Genomic DNA, 17,795 nt, shown 5'->3' on the forward strand with positions numbered 1-17,795 from the left:
GTGATTTAGGCATTTTCAATTTTGAAGTGATAAAGTTTAATAAATAATGTTCTGTGAGTATTGCATTATGCTTATTCTTTTATATCTTACACTTGTTTGCTAAAGAATTAGAGTGAAATTATGATTGTCTGCTTTTCTTTAAAGTAAAAAGATTGCTTTTACTTTAAAGAAACAAAACTTAGTTTATTTTCTCTAGCTTAAGTGTATTTCATTTGGAAAAGCAAATTTGTGATCCAGTAGAACTTCAATTTCTGTTCCACTAGAAGTAGTATTTCCTTAGCACTCGTCGTGTGCTGATGTCGTCTGTTCGCTCTCGTCCTGATCCTGTCTAGTAGATGGTAAACGCGTTTTACAGATGAGGAAACACACTCAAACAAGGTCTGTAATTTGCCTGAGGTCATCCGGTTAGTACGGGGCAGAACCAAGGCCCCTAGTTCAAGACTGTCATTAAAGCTGTGATCCTAAATACTGTTCTCTACTTTGTGCGGGTCGTTGTAAGTTAATTTGGGGAACTCTGTATTTTAAAATGCCTTTAGAGTGGTTTTCTTTGTAAACAGTGATTGTATATCATTTTCACAATGTTAGTTTTATTTGGAAATGTTATATAAACATTTCTAAAAATTGGGAAAATAAAAGATTGTCATGCTTTGGTCATAATTCTTTTTTTCTAGGTCAACAACTATGATATCAGCAACGTGTCCCATAACTATGCCAGAGCCGTGCTCTCCCAGCCCTGCAGCACGCTGCATCTCACTGTGCTTCGAGAGAGACGCTTTGGCAACCGAGCGTACAGCCACTCTGATAGAGAAGAGGTTTTCCATGTGGTTCTTCATAAGCGGGACTCTGGTGAACAGCTTGGCATTAAACTCGTACGAAGGACTGATGAGCCAGGTGTTTTTATTCTTGACCTGTTGGAAGGGGGGCTGGCTGCACAGGACGGGAGGCTCAACAGCAACGACCGAGTACTCGCCATCAACGGACACGACCTGAAGCATGGGACACCCGAGCTTGCCGCGCAGATCATTCAGGTAAACTCTGGACATTCATTCCAGGTGCTTAGCCTTCATTGTCATGTGTCAGTATTTGTTTTCATTAGCAAATAACATAAGAATCCAGGGGATATTTGATATTTCATTAGAAAATCAAGCACAGCTACCGAAATCCTTTAATAGCCACAATAGTATAACTCCATTATAGACAGAATCTTTTCTAAAAACAACATACCCATGCACTTTTAGGCTGGCTATTTATGGAGTGAGGGCTCTAAGGTTCCATGTGCATTTCTCATTTGCTCCTTAGGCTCCACCTAGTACCAGACATAATAGATGGTGGTGTCCACATTTAACAGGCGAGATAAGTGAGGCTCAAAGGAGCTGTGATTACCAGGTTGTGACTTACCTGGTCTCTTAACACCCTTTTCCACTTCAGGATCCATTAAAAATAGGAGGAAAATCTTTTTTTTATTAGGAATAACTCTTATCTCTATAGTACAGAGCATTTCAAACACATCATGACATTTGTCTTCACAGTGTGCCTGTGAAGTAAGTAAGGATAGTCACTATTAGAGAAATTGGAAAACCATCCAGAGAAGATCTCCAGGTTCTGGAGCGTGCCATGGCATTTGATACTCGTATCTCCTGCAGTGTTATATAAGGGTGAACAAAAATGTGTTTGTGTTCTTAAAGTAAGCACAGCAAAACTCTATAAAGGAAACCAAGTATTAATATAATTGAACATCAGGAATTAAGGCAGGTTGATAGCCATTAAAAAATATGTATACGCAGGATCAGAAAACAATGAAAATTTAAGACTATAAGAAAACCCAGATTTCAGTCCCCTTAACTTACTCCATTTTTTAACTTTTTGATTCAATATAGCCTTAAGAAAACACACACACACACACACACACACACACACCAGCCGTATTGCGTTGAGAGGAGACTCAGGTATTGGTCTCATTTCATAGACTTGAGGTTTAAAGAAACTGGATGGCTTGAAATTCCCCCACATCAGAGGCAGCCTTAGGACTTTGCCTGTGGATAGCAGCCAGCTGCTGCACTGCTGAAAATGAGTTCATCTTGTAAGAGTGGGGATTGGTGGGAGGTTGAGTGGGGGAAAGAACAGAAGAGCGTTAATCCACTCTTGGGGTTTATTAAAGGAAACAGGAGAGTTGAGTGGACTTTATGAAGTGAAAAGTCAGATCAATAAGATAGAAAGAGAAATTGATTGACTATATATTTCAGGCAATGTTAAAATACTCTTAATTCTTAAGTAGATAGTCCTCACTAAATTTCTAACCAAACTGTGGAAAATATAGATACACAGGTAGAAAATACACTTAAAATTTTTCATGATAATATATCTTATTTGGATTTTTATAATCCAGATAGTTAAATTAGTTGCATCATATTTTGTACTGTAATTTTAACCAAGCTATAAAAAACTAAAGTTTGATTTGTTTCTTTTTGAAAAAAATTAAAAGTCTTACTGTTTTTGGTACAGGTTATAAAAATAACGTGTACTCCATGTCCAAAAAGAATACTGAAGACAAAATAAAGAAGGAAATTAAAATCACATTCAGTCTAAATACCCCAACACAACATTAATATTTTGGGAGACATCATTACAAACATTTTTTATGTATACGTCCACAGATAAATAGCATGCACTTGTAGATTCTGAGTTTGCAACTTTTTCTTTTTGTCAGCAGTATCTTGTGGACTTCTTACACAAAAATAAGTATAGATTCACATCATGATTTGTAATCACAGTATCGTAGGCATGTTGTACTACAACTTATTTAATCATTCTCTTATTGATAGACTTTCGTGTTTTGATTTTAAGTTTAAAACATTTTGCTAAACTTCCCGCCAAGAAAGATCACATCATACCAATTTATATGCCCAGCAATAGAGCATGCCACTTACTTGTGAACTAAGGGTACTGTCATTTGGGCATCTTGCATTTTTCTTCTTCTTCTTTTTCTCCCCAAAGACCCCTCAGTATATTGTTGTATATTCTAGCTGTGGTCCTTCTGGCTGTGCTGTGTGGGACACCACCTCAGCATGGCCTGATGAGCGGTGCCATGTCTGCGCCCAGGATCCGAACTGACGAAACCCTGGGCCGCCGAAGTGGAGCGCATGACTTAACCACTCGGGCATGGGGCCGGCCCGGCATCTTGCATCTTTAAAATCTCGACTTGAACAAAACCTTTCTGCTGTATTTGAAACCCTGAAGTGTTAGATGTGCACTCTGTTTAAAGTTAGCCTAAGCCCAAATGTTGATCTATCATTTAAATTCTAAATGCCCAGTTCAATCACATGCACAGAATTTTGTCTTTAAAAAAATCTAGAAAGATCAAAGATTTGTTTCTCTTAATAGATTTACATAAGCAAGGGTTTTCTGGTTGAAATACTGATTATAGAGTATTTGGTGGTTATGAACTGTTAAGCAGTAATGAAAATGATTCTGTACTTTGAAATAAAGTCACCAAGGGAGCACTCACCATCTCACACTGTGCGATCTGATAACGTGAAGTGTCAGAATTTTAATTACCAGGATTTTCAACATTCCACTTTTATATTTACCCTTTAGATCAAGTCCCTAGACCCTGTGCTTTGGGATTCTGGCCTATATGTTAGGTGTTATTCTTTCAGTTATTGTGAAGAACTTGTCTGAAACTATTTAGTTAATAAAATGCTTGAATAAGCAAAGGATTTTCGATAGAGAATTAAAATTGGTTATCACTTATTTTTCAGTTTAAGAACTGAAAATAATACAATGCTATATGTCAACTATATTTCAATAAAACTGGGAAAAAAAGGAACTGAAAATGAGTGATTTCTTAACATTATTAACTATAATCATGGAGGAGGTCCCCACTTTCTACCACAATTCCTTGAAAGCAGGCTATCATATTTTCCCATAGGAATAGTAATAAAATTGGGAATTGTGGTCACAACCAAGAGTCAGCATCAAATAACTCAGGCCTGTCCATTAAAAGCAAAGGTAAAATAACCTTTAAAAACATAATAGATGGAAATCCATGTTTAAAATATAGATATGTAGATATATGTAGATATAGATAAAGGGCCTCTAAATTTAAGATGACAGTCATGAACTTGTAAAATAATTTAACATAATGCTTAAGTGTGTGTGTGTGTGTATTACACACAATATATATAAATACTAGTCTTGTTATATAGGATCTCTATAATCCTTTTTAGGACTGTTTAAGTTCATGTCCTATTTTTGACTCAAACGTAAAGCAAGCAGAAACAAAGCTGTGCATAGTTTGATTTGTTTCAAAAGTCACAATGGATTTTAATCCAGTTTTGAATAACTTCTTCTTTTTATCTTCTTTCCTTTGCTCCCTCCCTCACAATACCAAGGCAAGTCTTGAAAGGGCAAAGAAGTATTAAAAGAAAGGTACCCCTCAAGAAATCATGGGGAGCTGAGAACACGAGAAGTTTGACTGCTTTGCCGTGGTTACTTAGGCGGCAGGGCTGGGGAGGGCATGTCCAAGAGCTGCATGTGTGTGTTTTAACTGCAGAAGTTTTAAAATATTAGCTCATGAATGAACTCCCTTCCTCCCCACTAGCAGGTGCTTGTAGTCACTACCCAGGCAAGGTCTGGTGCAATTCTGAGACGTGCATTGAAAATTAACACTGCCTGTAATTTTTTTGATGAGAATCATCATTAGTGATGGTGGTACTGTATGCGTGTTTTCTCCAGGCTAGTGGAGAGAGGGTGAATTTAACAATTGCTAGACCGGGGAAACCCCAGCCTGGTAACACTATCCGAGAAGCGGGAACTCAGAGCAGCAGCAGCCAGCACCACGCACAGCCACTGTATCACAGCAGACCCAGCTCACATAAGGTGAGGTGTTTTCGTTTGTGTTTTTTAGTTCATCGCCCTCAAGGGATCATTGTTACAAGATGGTAAGATTTAAATGAGGGCTGTTACTCTGTTGGAAAACGTGAACACAGGTGTTTGGGATTGAAATGTGTAGCTTTTGCTACCTTGGAGGGTGGCTGCGTTGTCTCAGTTCCTCAGCCAACAGAGGTCCCTCTGCCAGGTGACTGATGAGAAGTGTTTGATCTTCCAGAAAAATCTTCTATTCATTTAGTCCTAGTAAGTGGGATTTATTGGGTTTCTCATTTCAATCTAACAGTTGGTTTATGTGATTCAAAAAGCATAGCGAAGACAATGATTGACAAGTGTATACCTAGCAACTGGGCAGGTTGCCTACAACAGCAGAATTAGATGTGTGAATATTAAACATATAAACCATAAATTTTGATAGGTACATGTGTTGCATATTTCCTTTTATGTTATAGCTTATACGAATACTGCCCTAAATCATTTAAAATTCCCATATGTTGAGCTTTTTTACTGCTGCTTCCACATTTAACTGGTTTTAGAATATTTCCCTAGGTCATTTATCTGTGCTGAGAATTTTGATACGGTCTCTCTTTAGTTGCAGAAATCAAAAAAGAATGGTACTTCACTGCATTCTTGATATTATTTACTTCATTCGGCCCTTCATTTGAACTCAGTTTCTGGTAGGCTAAGACTTTTAAGACAGTGATGTTTACCTAACTATGTGAAAATACAAGCTAAATATGAGCTTCCAAAGCCATTCTCCTTAAGTAAAATTAATTTGCTTTACTCAACAAAAACTTATCTGTTGGTCTGCTTAAAAACCTTAGGAAGTTTCCTATGTGCTAAGATGGCTTCTTAATTTAAGTACAGTAATTGAAAGAATAATTACCTTTGAAATGCTGCAGGTACCCTAAGAAAGCACCCCTTAAAGGCACAAGTATTTTTGACCCATCAGGCTTATCTGGTTTTCTGAGCTTAAGTACAGACTTGTCACTGGTCTTTGGTTTAGTTAATACTTACAAAAAATTATAACCACCAACTTGTTCTTATTTCTGAACAAAAACCAAAATGTATGAAGGAAACCTATAATTTTGCCTTCATAATGGTGACTATGAAAAAGGAGTTATTGTTTTGAATAGGAATTTTGAATAGGAGTTGCTTCATATAGCTTGCTTTACAAGTTATATATATATGATATATATATTCCTAAAGAACTGTAATATAAGGCAAAAGTCGATTATTGAATCTTTTATGTCATTGAATTCTACAATAATTTAAGATATGAGTGTCTATGACAACATTATAATTTTAAGATAATTTTAAAAAATACTCAGTCATTCCAACATTCGTATAGAGAACTCTGCATGTTTCGTTTTGTTGTTTGTTTTGGACACACATATTTTTCTCTCTTAACTGCTATTCTTATTCTCTTTAATTTTTAGTAACAACGTTTTAAATAGCAGTGCTGAATTATTGTTATTCTAGGTACTCTGCAAACCTAGTTGGTTAGAACAACCACATAAAATGTACTTTTAAGTGTTAATTTAGCTGTTTACTATTAACGTACTGCATTTGTTATGTCAGATCTTGATTTAAAAAAATAAAGGTCTCTTGGGGAAAAACAAACACACAAATTTACCAAAATAACCAATTCAGACAATTATAGTTGTTAAAGTATACATTAGTCTACTATTAAACCTCTAAGTAGCTGCTTGAATAAACGCTCATGTGGTGTTGAACCTTTAGAAGGTTCCTTGAAGCGTACCACATGTAAGCTTTGAAGTTTGGTTTACTTCTTGAGGGTAAAAATGCATACATCTCAGCCACGTAGAGGGATGAAACAACCAGCCTTAATTGATTAAATATGTAAGAGCCGAAACTGCATAAATAAATATACTCAAGACTGAGTTTCATGAGTTGTCTTCATAATACAATGGTTTTTGCCCAGTTTTGAAGGGTACTAACGTAGATTTCATATATTTAGTTGGGAGACTGCCTTAAGACATTTACAAGTTTTCTACTAGGTCATAACATTTTCTAGGAATGCTAGGCTGTTATTACAAGTAGTTCCCTTGATAAAATTTCAAACATACATGAGATTCCAGGACCAGAGAAAGGCAGATGGGCCTGGAACTCCAGGGCCTGATGAACAGATCCATATTTGTTAATTCTCTAAAATAATGTCACTAGAGGAAATGTTATAATTCTGTAAATATAGTTTATATATTTCTATTGTTGATAGTGTTAATAATGTTAATAATTATCTTGTTATCTGCAACATTTTCCTGTAGTTGATAAATGTTAGAAACCTTTTGAGATATTAGCTTCCACTCTGACACTTAATGGGATAGCACCTGAGTGGTGTGGTGCATATAAACAGTGTATATACATGGTGCATCATACTGCGTGTACCTCTGTAAAACATATATAATACATATATATAATTATTATTACTAATTAATTTGCATCAGTTCAAATCCCAGTGTAGTCACTTATAGTTGTATGACTTGGGGCAAGTTACATGACGTTTCTAAAGTTGCTTCCTCATCTGTAAAATGGAGCCAATGATAGTATTTACTTTCAAGACCATTGTGAAGATTAAATGAAATAATGCTTGGCACATAACGTACCTTCAATAAATGTTAGTTATTTTTATTTTAATATTAATATTACATGTGTACACCTTGTTTTTTATTGACTTTTTAAAAAAGTGATTTTTTTTTTAAAGATTTTATTTTTTTCCTTTTTCTCCCCAAAGCCCCCCCGGTACATAGTTGTATATTTTCCATTGTGGGTCCTTCTAGTTGTGGCATGTGGGACGCTGCCTCAGTGTGGTTTGATGAGCAGTGCCATGTCCACGCCCAGGATTCGAACTAACAAAACACTGGGCTGCCTGCAGTGGAGCGCACGAACTTAACCACTCGGCCACAGGGCCAGCCCCTAAAAAATAGTGATTTTTAAAATTCTCTTTTTCTTTCAGTTGGCCTCGTGGCTTGGTGGTTGAGTTTGGTGCACTCTGCATCAGCGGCTGGGTTCACAGGTTCAGATCCCAGGTGCAGACCTATACCACTCCTCAGCCAGGCTGTGGCAGTGTCCCCCATATAAAGTGGAGGAAGATTGGCTCAGATGATAACTCAGGGCTAATCTTCTTCAGGAGAAAAAAAAAAATTCTCTTTTTCTTCCAGGAACGTCTCAGTAATAAGTAGCAGTAACAAATGTCAGTAAAAATAGCTTTTCCCTGAGAATATAGTTTGTTGGGAAATATTTCCCTGTTATTAACTTATTCAAAAATTCAGTTATTTCATATCATTTTGGCTTTTCAAGAAGGTTTGGAAGGTAGATTTGCTCCTGCTTCGTGAGTGAGTACTTTCATAATCCTTGTCAGTAAGAATCACAAGACAAGTCTGTAGCTTTTTTCTGGCAGTTAGTAAAATCTACATTTTACTTTTATACTACTCTGTCAACTTTTCTTTCAAAGAATAGAGGAGAAAGATGGAAGTAAAAGTAATTGGCTTGTCTTTGGAATTTTAAAATTCAAATGCATTATTTACTTTTATAGAATTGATCATATTTTGGAGCTCAAGGAAATTATACAAATGATGTGCTTATTTTACGTTGACTTCTATATGTCAACAGTCCTGAGTGTTTTCAGTTACATAAAGTGTTACATGACATTGTGATCCACGGCGTTCAGTGTACTGTTTGTACCTGTGAAGAACTGTATATGACTTTCAGTTCTATACTAAGTGATTTTAAAAAAAGACTTTACAGTTGCCACGTAAGTTTTTACTTTCGTTTAAGCTGTCTTTTCTTCAACTATATATTATTTGTTATCCAATAAATGTTTCCTCTCATGTTTAGGATCTGACCCAGTGTGTTACATGCCAGGAAAAACACATTACTGTAAAGAAGGAGCCACACGAGTCCCTTGGAATGACAGTAGCCGGGGGCAGAGGAAGTAAGAGTGGTGAGCTGCCCATCTTTGTGACCAGTGTGCCACCTCATGGCTGCCTTGCACGTGATGGCAGAATCAAGAGAGGTAAGATGGGATCTTAAACAGTTTCACCACGTCTTCTCCATGTAGTCAACTCATATTTTTAAAAATAAAGACTATCTACAGAATTTTCTACTAAATATGGCTTTTGAAAATCCTTTAAAATGTCCTTCGCATGTGCAAGCATAAAGCTTCTCTGTAAGGTGAGGGCAGTGCTCACTGTGAAGGGAAACTGCTGAAGCTTGGTAACGGTTCCATTACTTTCTAACAGTTACTCAGCTGGTGGATTATTTTATGTTGGAAAAGACCCTCTAAGAGACCCATGCTTCCAGCATTATGGCAGACTAGATGCTCCGAAGGGTCATCCTAGTGAAGGACAATAAAGTGTCTGTGTGGGAGGAGGCTCACACAGGAGGTGGAGCAAAAGGCAGACTTAATAAAAAGATAGTGGTTCTAGGGATAAACTCGTTCACAATTTCACCATCCCCCTCAATACTATGCAATTTGTATAGGTGGGGGTGGTAGTGGTAAAAATAGCATTCTCCATACACTTGGTTTGTTCCTGTGGAAAAGTGAGTCTGTTTTTCCAGGAATGAAGTTGGATCCCTATATACAGAAATCAACTTAGAATGTAAGAGCTAAAACTTGTAGAAGAAAACGCAAGTGTCAGTCCTCAGGACCTTGGATTAGGCAGTGGAATAGTCAAGGATTTTCTTAGATAGGACACCAAAAACACAAGCAACAAGAACAAAAAAGAGCAGATAAACTAGACTTCATCGAAATTACAAATTTTGTGCTGCAAAGGATACCACCAAGAAAGTGAAAAGATAGTGAAAGTGAAAAGGTACCCCACAAAATGGGAGAAAATATTTGCAAATTATGTATCTAATGAAGGACTTATATCCACAGTACATATAGAACTCTTACTACTCAGTAATAAAAAACACAACCCAATTTAAAAATGGGCAAAGGATCTCAATAGATATTTCTCCAAAGAAGATATACAGATGGCCAAAGCACATGAAAAGACGCTCAGTGTCATCAGTTATTAGGGAGTTGCAAATCAAAACCACTTCAAACCTGGGGGCGCCCAGTGGCACAGTGGTTAAGCTTGCATGTTCTGCTTCAGCGCCTCTGGCCTGGCCTGGGATTCACCAGTTTGGATTCCGGATGTGGACCTACACACTGCTTGGCAAGCCATGCTGTAGCAGGCATCCCACATATAAAGCAGAGGAAGATGGGCACAGATGTTAGCTCAGGGCTAGTCTTCCTCAGCAAGAAGAGGAGGATTGGTGGCAGATGTTAGCTCAGGGCTAATCTTCCTCAAAAAAAAATTAAAAGTAGAAGAACCACTTAAAACCCACTAGGATGAATATAATAACAAAGACAGACAGTAACAAACATTGGCAAGGATGTAAAGAAATTGAAACTCTCATATGTTGCCAGCAGGAATGGAAAATGGAACAACTGTTTTTCGAAAACAGTTTAGCAGTTCCTCAAAAAGTTAAAGATAGAGTTACCATATGACCCAGCAGTTCCATTCCTAGAGAAATGAAAACATACGTCCACACAAAAACTTGTACAGAGGGTTTATAGCAGTATTTTCCATAATAGCCAAGAAGTGCAAGCAACTCAAACATCCATCAGCTGATGAGTGGATCAGCAGAACGTGGTATATGTCTAAAATGGAACATTATTTGGCCGTAAAAAGGAACCGAGGTATTGACACAAGCTGCAACGTGGATGAAGTTTGAAAACATGATGCTAAGTGAAAGAAGCCAGTCACAAAAGACCACACATGATTCCATTTATATGAAATGTCCAGAATAAGGAAATCTATAGAGAGAAAAAGTAGATCAGTGGTTGCTTAGCTCCGGGGCAAGGGAAGTGGCTGTTAATGGGCACAGGGGTTTTGGGGGGTGATAAAAATGTTCTAAAAATAATGTGTGACGGTTTTACAACTCTATCAGTACACTAAAAACCATAAAATTGTGTACTGTAGTTGAGTGAATTGAATGGTATGTGAACTGTATCTTAATTAGACTGCTCTTTTTTAAAAAAAGTTTGTGCAATTGTGGAATTGGAGGTCATTTTATGTCCTTATGTTATTATGTTTTTTAAGTTTTCTACAATGAGAATGTTTTGCTTTAATAATCTGAAAAATAAATGATGAATTGGGAGAGGAGGACCTTCTGTAGGCTTTCTTAGTACAAATGTTTGTGCTTCCTACAAAACTAATCCTTTCCTTCCTAACCTTTTATGTAATCCTCATTGCCCTTTTTTATTATATTACTTGGGAGAGCAAAAGACTTTTTTCTTCCTCAAGCAAGAGAAGATGTTCTAATCGCAAGTTTTATTTCTCTGTGTAGGCCCCAGGGCACCTTCTCTTTACACGTTCTCATATGTTTGCACTGGCTGAGCTGTGTAGGGCTGACTTCATGTATAAAAACTGTGTAAATATAAAATAGAATGTATCAAAAATGTATTTCTAAGAGCAAAGGATCAAATCGTTTTGGAATGGGAAAGAACTGAGAAATCACTGACGCTCAAAGAAGAGAAATGAACGTGCCCAGGGCCTCTATACAGCTAAACCAGGGCTAGTGGTGTGGGCTTCCCGCTGAATCAGGGGGCCTCAAGCCATGCTTTATCTTATATATTATGGAATTATTTTAAATTTTTGAATTGTTTTGGAATGTTTTCCATGAATTGGACTTTTCCCCAGTATTATAAAAATGACAAAGAAGTAGAAAATGGTCTTTCACTTCATCTCACCTGAGTTGTTGGAACTGCCTTTGTTGATTCGTTGACAAAGAGCAGGATTTATGGGGAATAACCACTTGGGAGCTCAGCTCATCCTTCTCTTTCTTCGTTTGAACAGGTGATATATTGTTGAATATCAATGGCATTGATTTGACCAATTTAAGTCACAGTGAGGCTGTTGCTATGCTGAAAGCCAGCGCCGCATCCCCCACCGTGGCCCTCAAAGCACTGGAGGTCCAGGTCGTCGAGGACGCAGCCCAGACCTCGGAGGAGCAGGCGAGCACCTTCAGTGAAAACGAGTACGACGCCAGCTGGTCCCCGTCCTGGGTCATGTGGCTTGGGCTTCCGAGGTACTGACAGCTTTTTGTTGTTTGGTGGAATAATCATAATTGCAACCTCTGTTAGCATGTGACACAGTAAATTCACTCATTGAGGGGAAGAAAGGCTTTGGTTAGATAACAGGAGTGACATCAAATCGTTACCAAAGAAAATGGTCATTTTTCTTTCTTAGGATATTATATTTAAAAAGGTAAATTTAATAATAAGAACTAAAGAGTTATATCTGTTTATAAAAATGAATAAAGCCATTCTGTCTGTCCCTATTAAGGCTTTAAGTGGGCTAGCCTTGGGATTGGATGTTCAGTCTCTTGCTTAGAAAAGCTGTCATTTACCAACATTCATACTGATACATGCTTAAACTCATGCGTTTTTCACCAAAAAAGCCAGGTCAAAACGGGAAGCCTTTTTCTATCCCAGAAGACTTTCTAAAAGCCCTTCCTTAATCCTTTTAACTATCCCTAAGAAGCCAGGATATAAACTGAATTTTCATTGGACGTTGGAGTCTTTAAGACATGTCACTGGTGTTCAGGAGTAGCTGCTCCTGCCCATCTTTAGGATGAGTTTGCTGCTTCGTGACTGACCAGCCAAGACGTTCTGAAGCTGGTCAGTGTCTGGTCACGAAGCATTTGGAACCCCCGGATGATTGTTGCATAATTTGATGTTGAGCTCGGAAGAATGTGTCTTGCTATCTTTGTTTCCAAACCAGTTTAGATTCTTAATGTGCATAAGGATCCTAGAACTGAACTCTGATGAAACATTCTGACTCTTAACAAAATAGGAAAATTACTGATTCTTTAAAATAAAAATAAACAATAAGAAGGTGCCAGTTTAGGAAGGAGAAATGTATGGTGATGGATGGAACTTCCAGTTTTGGTGGTGAACACAATGCAGTCTATGCAGAAGCTGAAATATGATGACCTGGAATTTACATAGTGTTATAAACCAACATGACCTCAATGAAATAAAAAATAAATAAAAAGCCAGGTTAAAAAAATAAATAAATAAAGGTGTCACCTGAATTCAGCTCAGCATGTGAATAAAAAAAAAATAGAATGTGCCAGTTTCTGAGCCAGCTAGCTTCATTTGGAATAAATTTGTAATAATAACTGGAATTTGTGTAGTGCTCTACGGTTTATAAAGTTCTTTCACATAAGGAATAACAGAAAAAGCAAGGATATTATTGGATTTCATTTGTTGATAAATCTAACTTGCAGGCTTGCCTTCTTGGTTAAAAAAACTAAAAAGGCCCAAAACTGTGACGGAATTCATGTCTTAGGGACCTGTATGGACCTTGTATTTGGATCTTGTGGAGATTTTTTTATGACGAAGATGTTTTAACTACTTCATATCTGTTTATTCCATGCACTAAAACTGATTAATTTTTCCCACTGAAAAGTCAACATACATTTACATGGTTGCTCTTAAATTCTGTAGAATAGTATCTAAATTGCGAAGTTTCAGCCATCAGAGGGAACCTCACTGATCGTTCAGTACTCAGCCTGGTACTTTGACCGGTCAGTTTAAACCTAGAATGTCAGAAGGGGCCCTTCACATGCTGGAGGAGGATGTTATCTCCTCGTGCTGTGCGGCTGCCGAGCAGGTCCACACCACTGCTGCTGGACGGGCAGAGACCAGCGATGTCTTGGAGAAACACTCTGGCACTGGTGCTTCCTTTCGTTTTCCTTATCTGTTATTCCAGTCTAGTTTTGGGGGTCAGCATTTTTACCTCTTGTGTTCAGAGCATTTCCTGGTGTGCCAGGAAGAATAAGAGAGATTTTAGATGAGAAATGTGCAGGATAGTAAAATCTGGTTTTGAGCCCACCTGTATGAAAAGAATACCTGTCAATAAAAGGTCAGTCTTCAGTGGATTCTCGAGGCCTCTGGTGTATGCAAACCTGTGTTCAACACCACGTGTCAGAAGGGCCGCGGCTCTGCAGGGGCAGGTGGCCCTTCAGGCGGGTTTCACGCAGCGTAGGGTAGCCGCCCAGCTTTTCCTGGTGAGGGCGGTTCTTCCACTGCAGTCTGTTGGGGGTGTGCCAGACAACCGTTTGCTTGTTTTGTTTTGTTTTTGCAGAAGATTCAAATAATGAAAATAACCTACACTGCCCTAAAAAGCCAGGCCAATGAGTGGGACCCTGCTCCATCCCAGGAGCCCTTTTAAAAGCTCTTTCTTATCAGTAAACTAAGAAATTAGACCAGATTGGAAGTTTTAGCATATTGTATATAGCTTTATAGAATTGGCTTTATTAATAAGAAACCCTTTTTAATGGGTTAAAAACAGAAAGCTTTGGCTTAGATGCCTCCGTATCCAATTTCACCTAGAAATGAAAGATATTTTTTATGAAGAGATACTCTTTTCTATATCGTTTAGGGTTTGTTTGGTGGGATTTTTTTCTATTTTTATTTTTAAGTTTTTACTCATGGCTGGTTCCCAAATCCATAGAGCTGTGGAACCGTAAGTAGAATTTTTCTCCCTTCCTGGAGAGCATCCTCCAAACTGGCCAGTAGCATGTTAATGGTAGCATCCTAATGTCCACTCTATAAAAAGGGTGGAGGGATTTTGTTTTTCTTATTGTTTTCCAGATTGAGTTCTCTATTTTGTTGATTAAAGTTGCCTTTAAAATGAAAGCATTTTCAGTAAAGGAGGAAAGGGCAGCAGACAACTCCTCGTGGAGGTTAGAGAGTTATCCTGCATTGTTTTCGCAGCTGCCCTGCTGCACGTGTCCTCTCATTTGAGTGCTCAAATCAGCAGTACTAGACTTCTTTTGTACCACTTTTTGGAGATACAAATTGTGAAGATACAAATGGATATCAGAATTGAGGGCCTTGTTGACAGGGCAGTGAGCAAATATAGGCACAGAACCATCTTATCCAAATTTCTGAGGTCTAACTTGTAACAAGTTTATTTAAGCTTTCTGTAAGTATGTGTGTCTTCACTTGGGAAGAGAAGACTAAAAAATGTTGAAGAAATTCTAGTCTACTTAAGACTGCATCTGTCCTAGAAAATGGGTCTGCAAAACAATATATTCATGGGGCTGCCCAGTGGTGTAGTGGTTAAGTTCATGTGCTCCGCTTTGGCAGCTGGGCGTTTGCAGATTTGGGTCCCAGGTGCTTGTCAAGCCACGCTGTGGCAGCGTCCCACATGCAAAATAAAGGAAGATTGGTGCAGATATTAGTTCAGGGCCAATCTTCCTCACCAGAAAACAAAAACAAAAGCAATAACCATTATATTCAGAAGGAAATTAAGTAGTCCTTTTGCTTTTCCCAACAACGATGAGTATAACATGCTATGGAGTTATACAAAGATGAACAGGCTATAAAAGCCTCTGCATTAATTTTTAAATTTTTTCTTGATTTTTATATTTGTTTATAGTGCCCTTCATAGCTGCCATGATATAGTTTTACGAAGAAGCTACTTGGGAAGTTGGGGCTTTAGTATTGTTGGTGGATATGAAGAGAACCACACCAATCAGCCTTTCTTCATTAAAACCATTGTCTTGGGAACTCCTGCTTATTATGATGGAAGATTAAAGTGAGTCTTGTTACATTTAATGATGTGATTCATGTTTGTTATGATGGACACAATCTAGACCAGGGGTCAGCTCCAAATTCAGCCTGTTGTCTGTTCTTATAAATAAAGTTTTATTGCAACATGGCCACACTCATTCGTTTACGTGTTGTCCGTGGCTGCTGCTCAGGTATAGTGGCAGAGTTGGGTCATTGTGGGCAGAGACCATATGGTTTGCAAAGCCTAAAATAATTGTTTACCAACTGACCCTTTACAGAAGAAATTTCCAATCCTGCTCTAGACTGAAGCATTACCTTTACCCTCTTGCCACTCATAGCTGTATTTTTGTATGCTAATGACAGGAACCAAACCTGAGTCATTTCATTGGACATATTGTGATATGACAACTGACTCTGAGCAATTTTTCCACACAGCCCACTCAGGTTCAGTCCTATCATTAGATGGCTCTGCTTTATTTTTCTCCACGGCACTTGTACCTGCCTAACATTATATTTATGCGAGCTCCACAAGGAAGGGATTTCGTTGCATTTGTTGTTGAATCCCTGGCAGCCATAACAGTGCCCTGCATTTATAGTAAGGTCTCGACAAATATGTGATGAATGAGTGTGTGATAGCTTACAGTGTGCTGGGCACAGTGCTGAGTGCTATGCATGCGTTATTGAATCTTCTTAACAACCCCTTGAGGTAAGTGATGGTGGTGGTGTTATTCCTGTTGTTCAAACACGATAACTGAGGCTTGGAAAGGTTGAGAAACTTGCCCACAGTCAAATGGCTGAAAGTGGTTGACTGCGATTCACACCCAGAGCCTTTGCCATTAACCCCTCTGCTCGTGCCGCCACCGGGCAGAACGTACTCACTCAGCCTGTGTGCAGCCTCTCTTCTTTTCCAAAGCTCAGGCTCCCAGAGAAGAAAGTGGTGGTGTATCGAGAGACTGTATAAGCAGAGAGGACATGGGTGCTTGGCAGTTCTTAGTGCCTAGTGTTTGATGAAATAAAAGCACCAGTTCTTAAAAAGTAGATGCTGACATACTAAACAGAATGCTGCACAAATGGAGAGTTTACTCTGTTTGCAAAGAGAAAGTGACATCTAAATCCTACTGTGAGAAGTTGGTCAGGGTTAGTGTGCTCCAGATCAGTCTCATATTGACAAAGATGGAAACAAATCATCATTTTAGGAGGAAAGAGGAGGGGGGAAATGAATTAATCATTCTCTTAGCTAAGTTACTCAACCATGCTGCGTCTCAATTAATTAGTTTATAAATTTACCTTCCACCTACTTCCGAAAAGAAATTAAAGGAGCTAACAATAAAATAACATATTACCGACTAAAAACCAAAAGTCAGAAAGCATAGAAAGATTGTCAGATTCATCATTCATTCGTGATAATTCTGCTTGGAGGGCAGTGAACATAACAGCTGAAAGAAGAGGAGGTGTCGGTCTTACTCTCAATTTAATTGAACACTCGAAGGTGTGAGCTCTAAGAATGAACAGAGAAATAGCCAAAATAATAAACAAGCCCCTCCAAATGCATCTGGTATTTTTTAAAGGGGCAGTAGGTTTATTCTTCTAATTATATTTTGCTTAAACTTAGCTGAAAATTATTCCGCTTGCCCTTGAAATCACCCACCAGCTACAGGAGAGGTTGGCACAGAGGTGTCCTTGATTGGCAAGGGGAAGCTAGTGTAGGCTTAAAAATCAACCCAGAATGTTTCTCAAGATAATCATACATCCTAATCTTTGACAGTTAGTGGTTAAGTGAAACTGTGCTTTTCATGCTAAACAAATCTCAGTGAGAGTAATGTTTTTAATACCCTGAAAACAGTAACAGTCTGTTTTCTGTTTCTGTCTGTCCTTGTCCAGGTGTGGAGATATGATCGTGGCCGTGAACGGCCTGTCAACTGTGGGCATGAGCCATTCTGCGTTAGTTCCCATGTTGAAGGAGCAGAGGAACAAAGTCACTCTGACCGTTATTTGCTGGCCTGGCAGCCTGGTGTAGATTTTGAAATTGGTTTTGAGTCAAACGTCTTCCTTCTGTAGGTTTTGGAAAGAAAACCCTTTAGTTTCATTGTATTTCTGGTTATTAGGAGCTACTGACACAGCTGGTATATGCAGGGCCAAAAACCACTAAGATTGTCCTTTTGTTATTATTTAAATGTTTTTTTCCTCAAGTTAGCCACATTTCTTTCAAGTTGGAAACAGTCTTCCACTAACCCTTGTGAGTTCGCATTTTCGGAATTCAGACTCACAGTGGTCAGAATGGGACCTGTCGTGGTGGAAGCAGTCCGCCCAG

General features: G+C 38.3%; 1 protein-coding gene across 3 annotated transcripts in view; it reads left to right on the forward strand.

Annotated features, from left to right (window-relative positions):
- The window catches only part of LNX2 (ligand of numb-protein X 2), a 75,529-nt gene extending 57,740 nt beyond the window's left edge, over positions 1 to 17,789 (forward strand). For all 3 annotated transcript variants that reach the window (XM_046665165.1, XM_046665166.1, XM_046665167.1), the window contains exons 5-10: positions 672 to 1,028; positions 4,735 to 4,878; positions 8,746 to 8,923; positions 11,757 to 11,988; positions 15,351 to 15,509; positions 17,366 to 17,789. In XM_046665165.1, coding sequence (XP_046521121.1) covers positions 672 to 1,028; positions 4,735 to 4,878; positions 8,746 to 8,923; positions 11,757 to 11,988; positions 15,351 to 15,509; positions 17,366 to 17,501 — 1,206 coding nt within the window. In that variant the 3' untranslated portion in view covers positions 17,502 to 17,789. The remainder of the gene's footprint in view (positions 1 to 671; positions 1,029 to 4,734; positions 4,879 to 8,745; positions 8,924 to 11,756; positions 11,989 to 15,350; positions 15,510 to 17,365) is intronic.
- Positions 17,790 to 17,795: the final 6 nt, after the last annotated feature.

This window comes from Equus quagga, chromosome 6, assembly GCF_021613505.1.
Source record: "Equus quagga isolate Etosha38 chromosome 6, UCLA_HA_Equagga_1.0, whole genome shotgun sequence".
Classification (NCBI taxonomy): domain Eukaryota; kingdom Metazoa; phylum Chordata; class Mammalia; order Perissodactyla; family Equidae; genus Equus; species Equus quagga.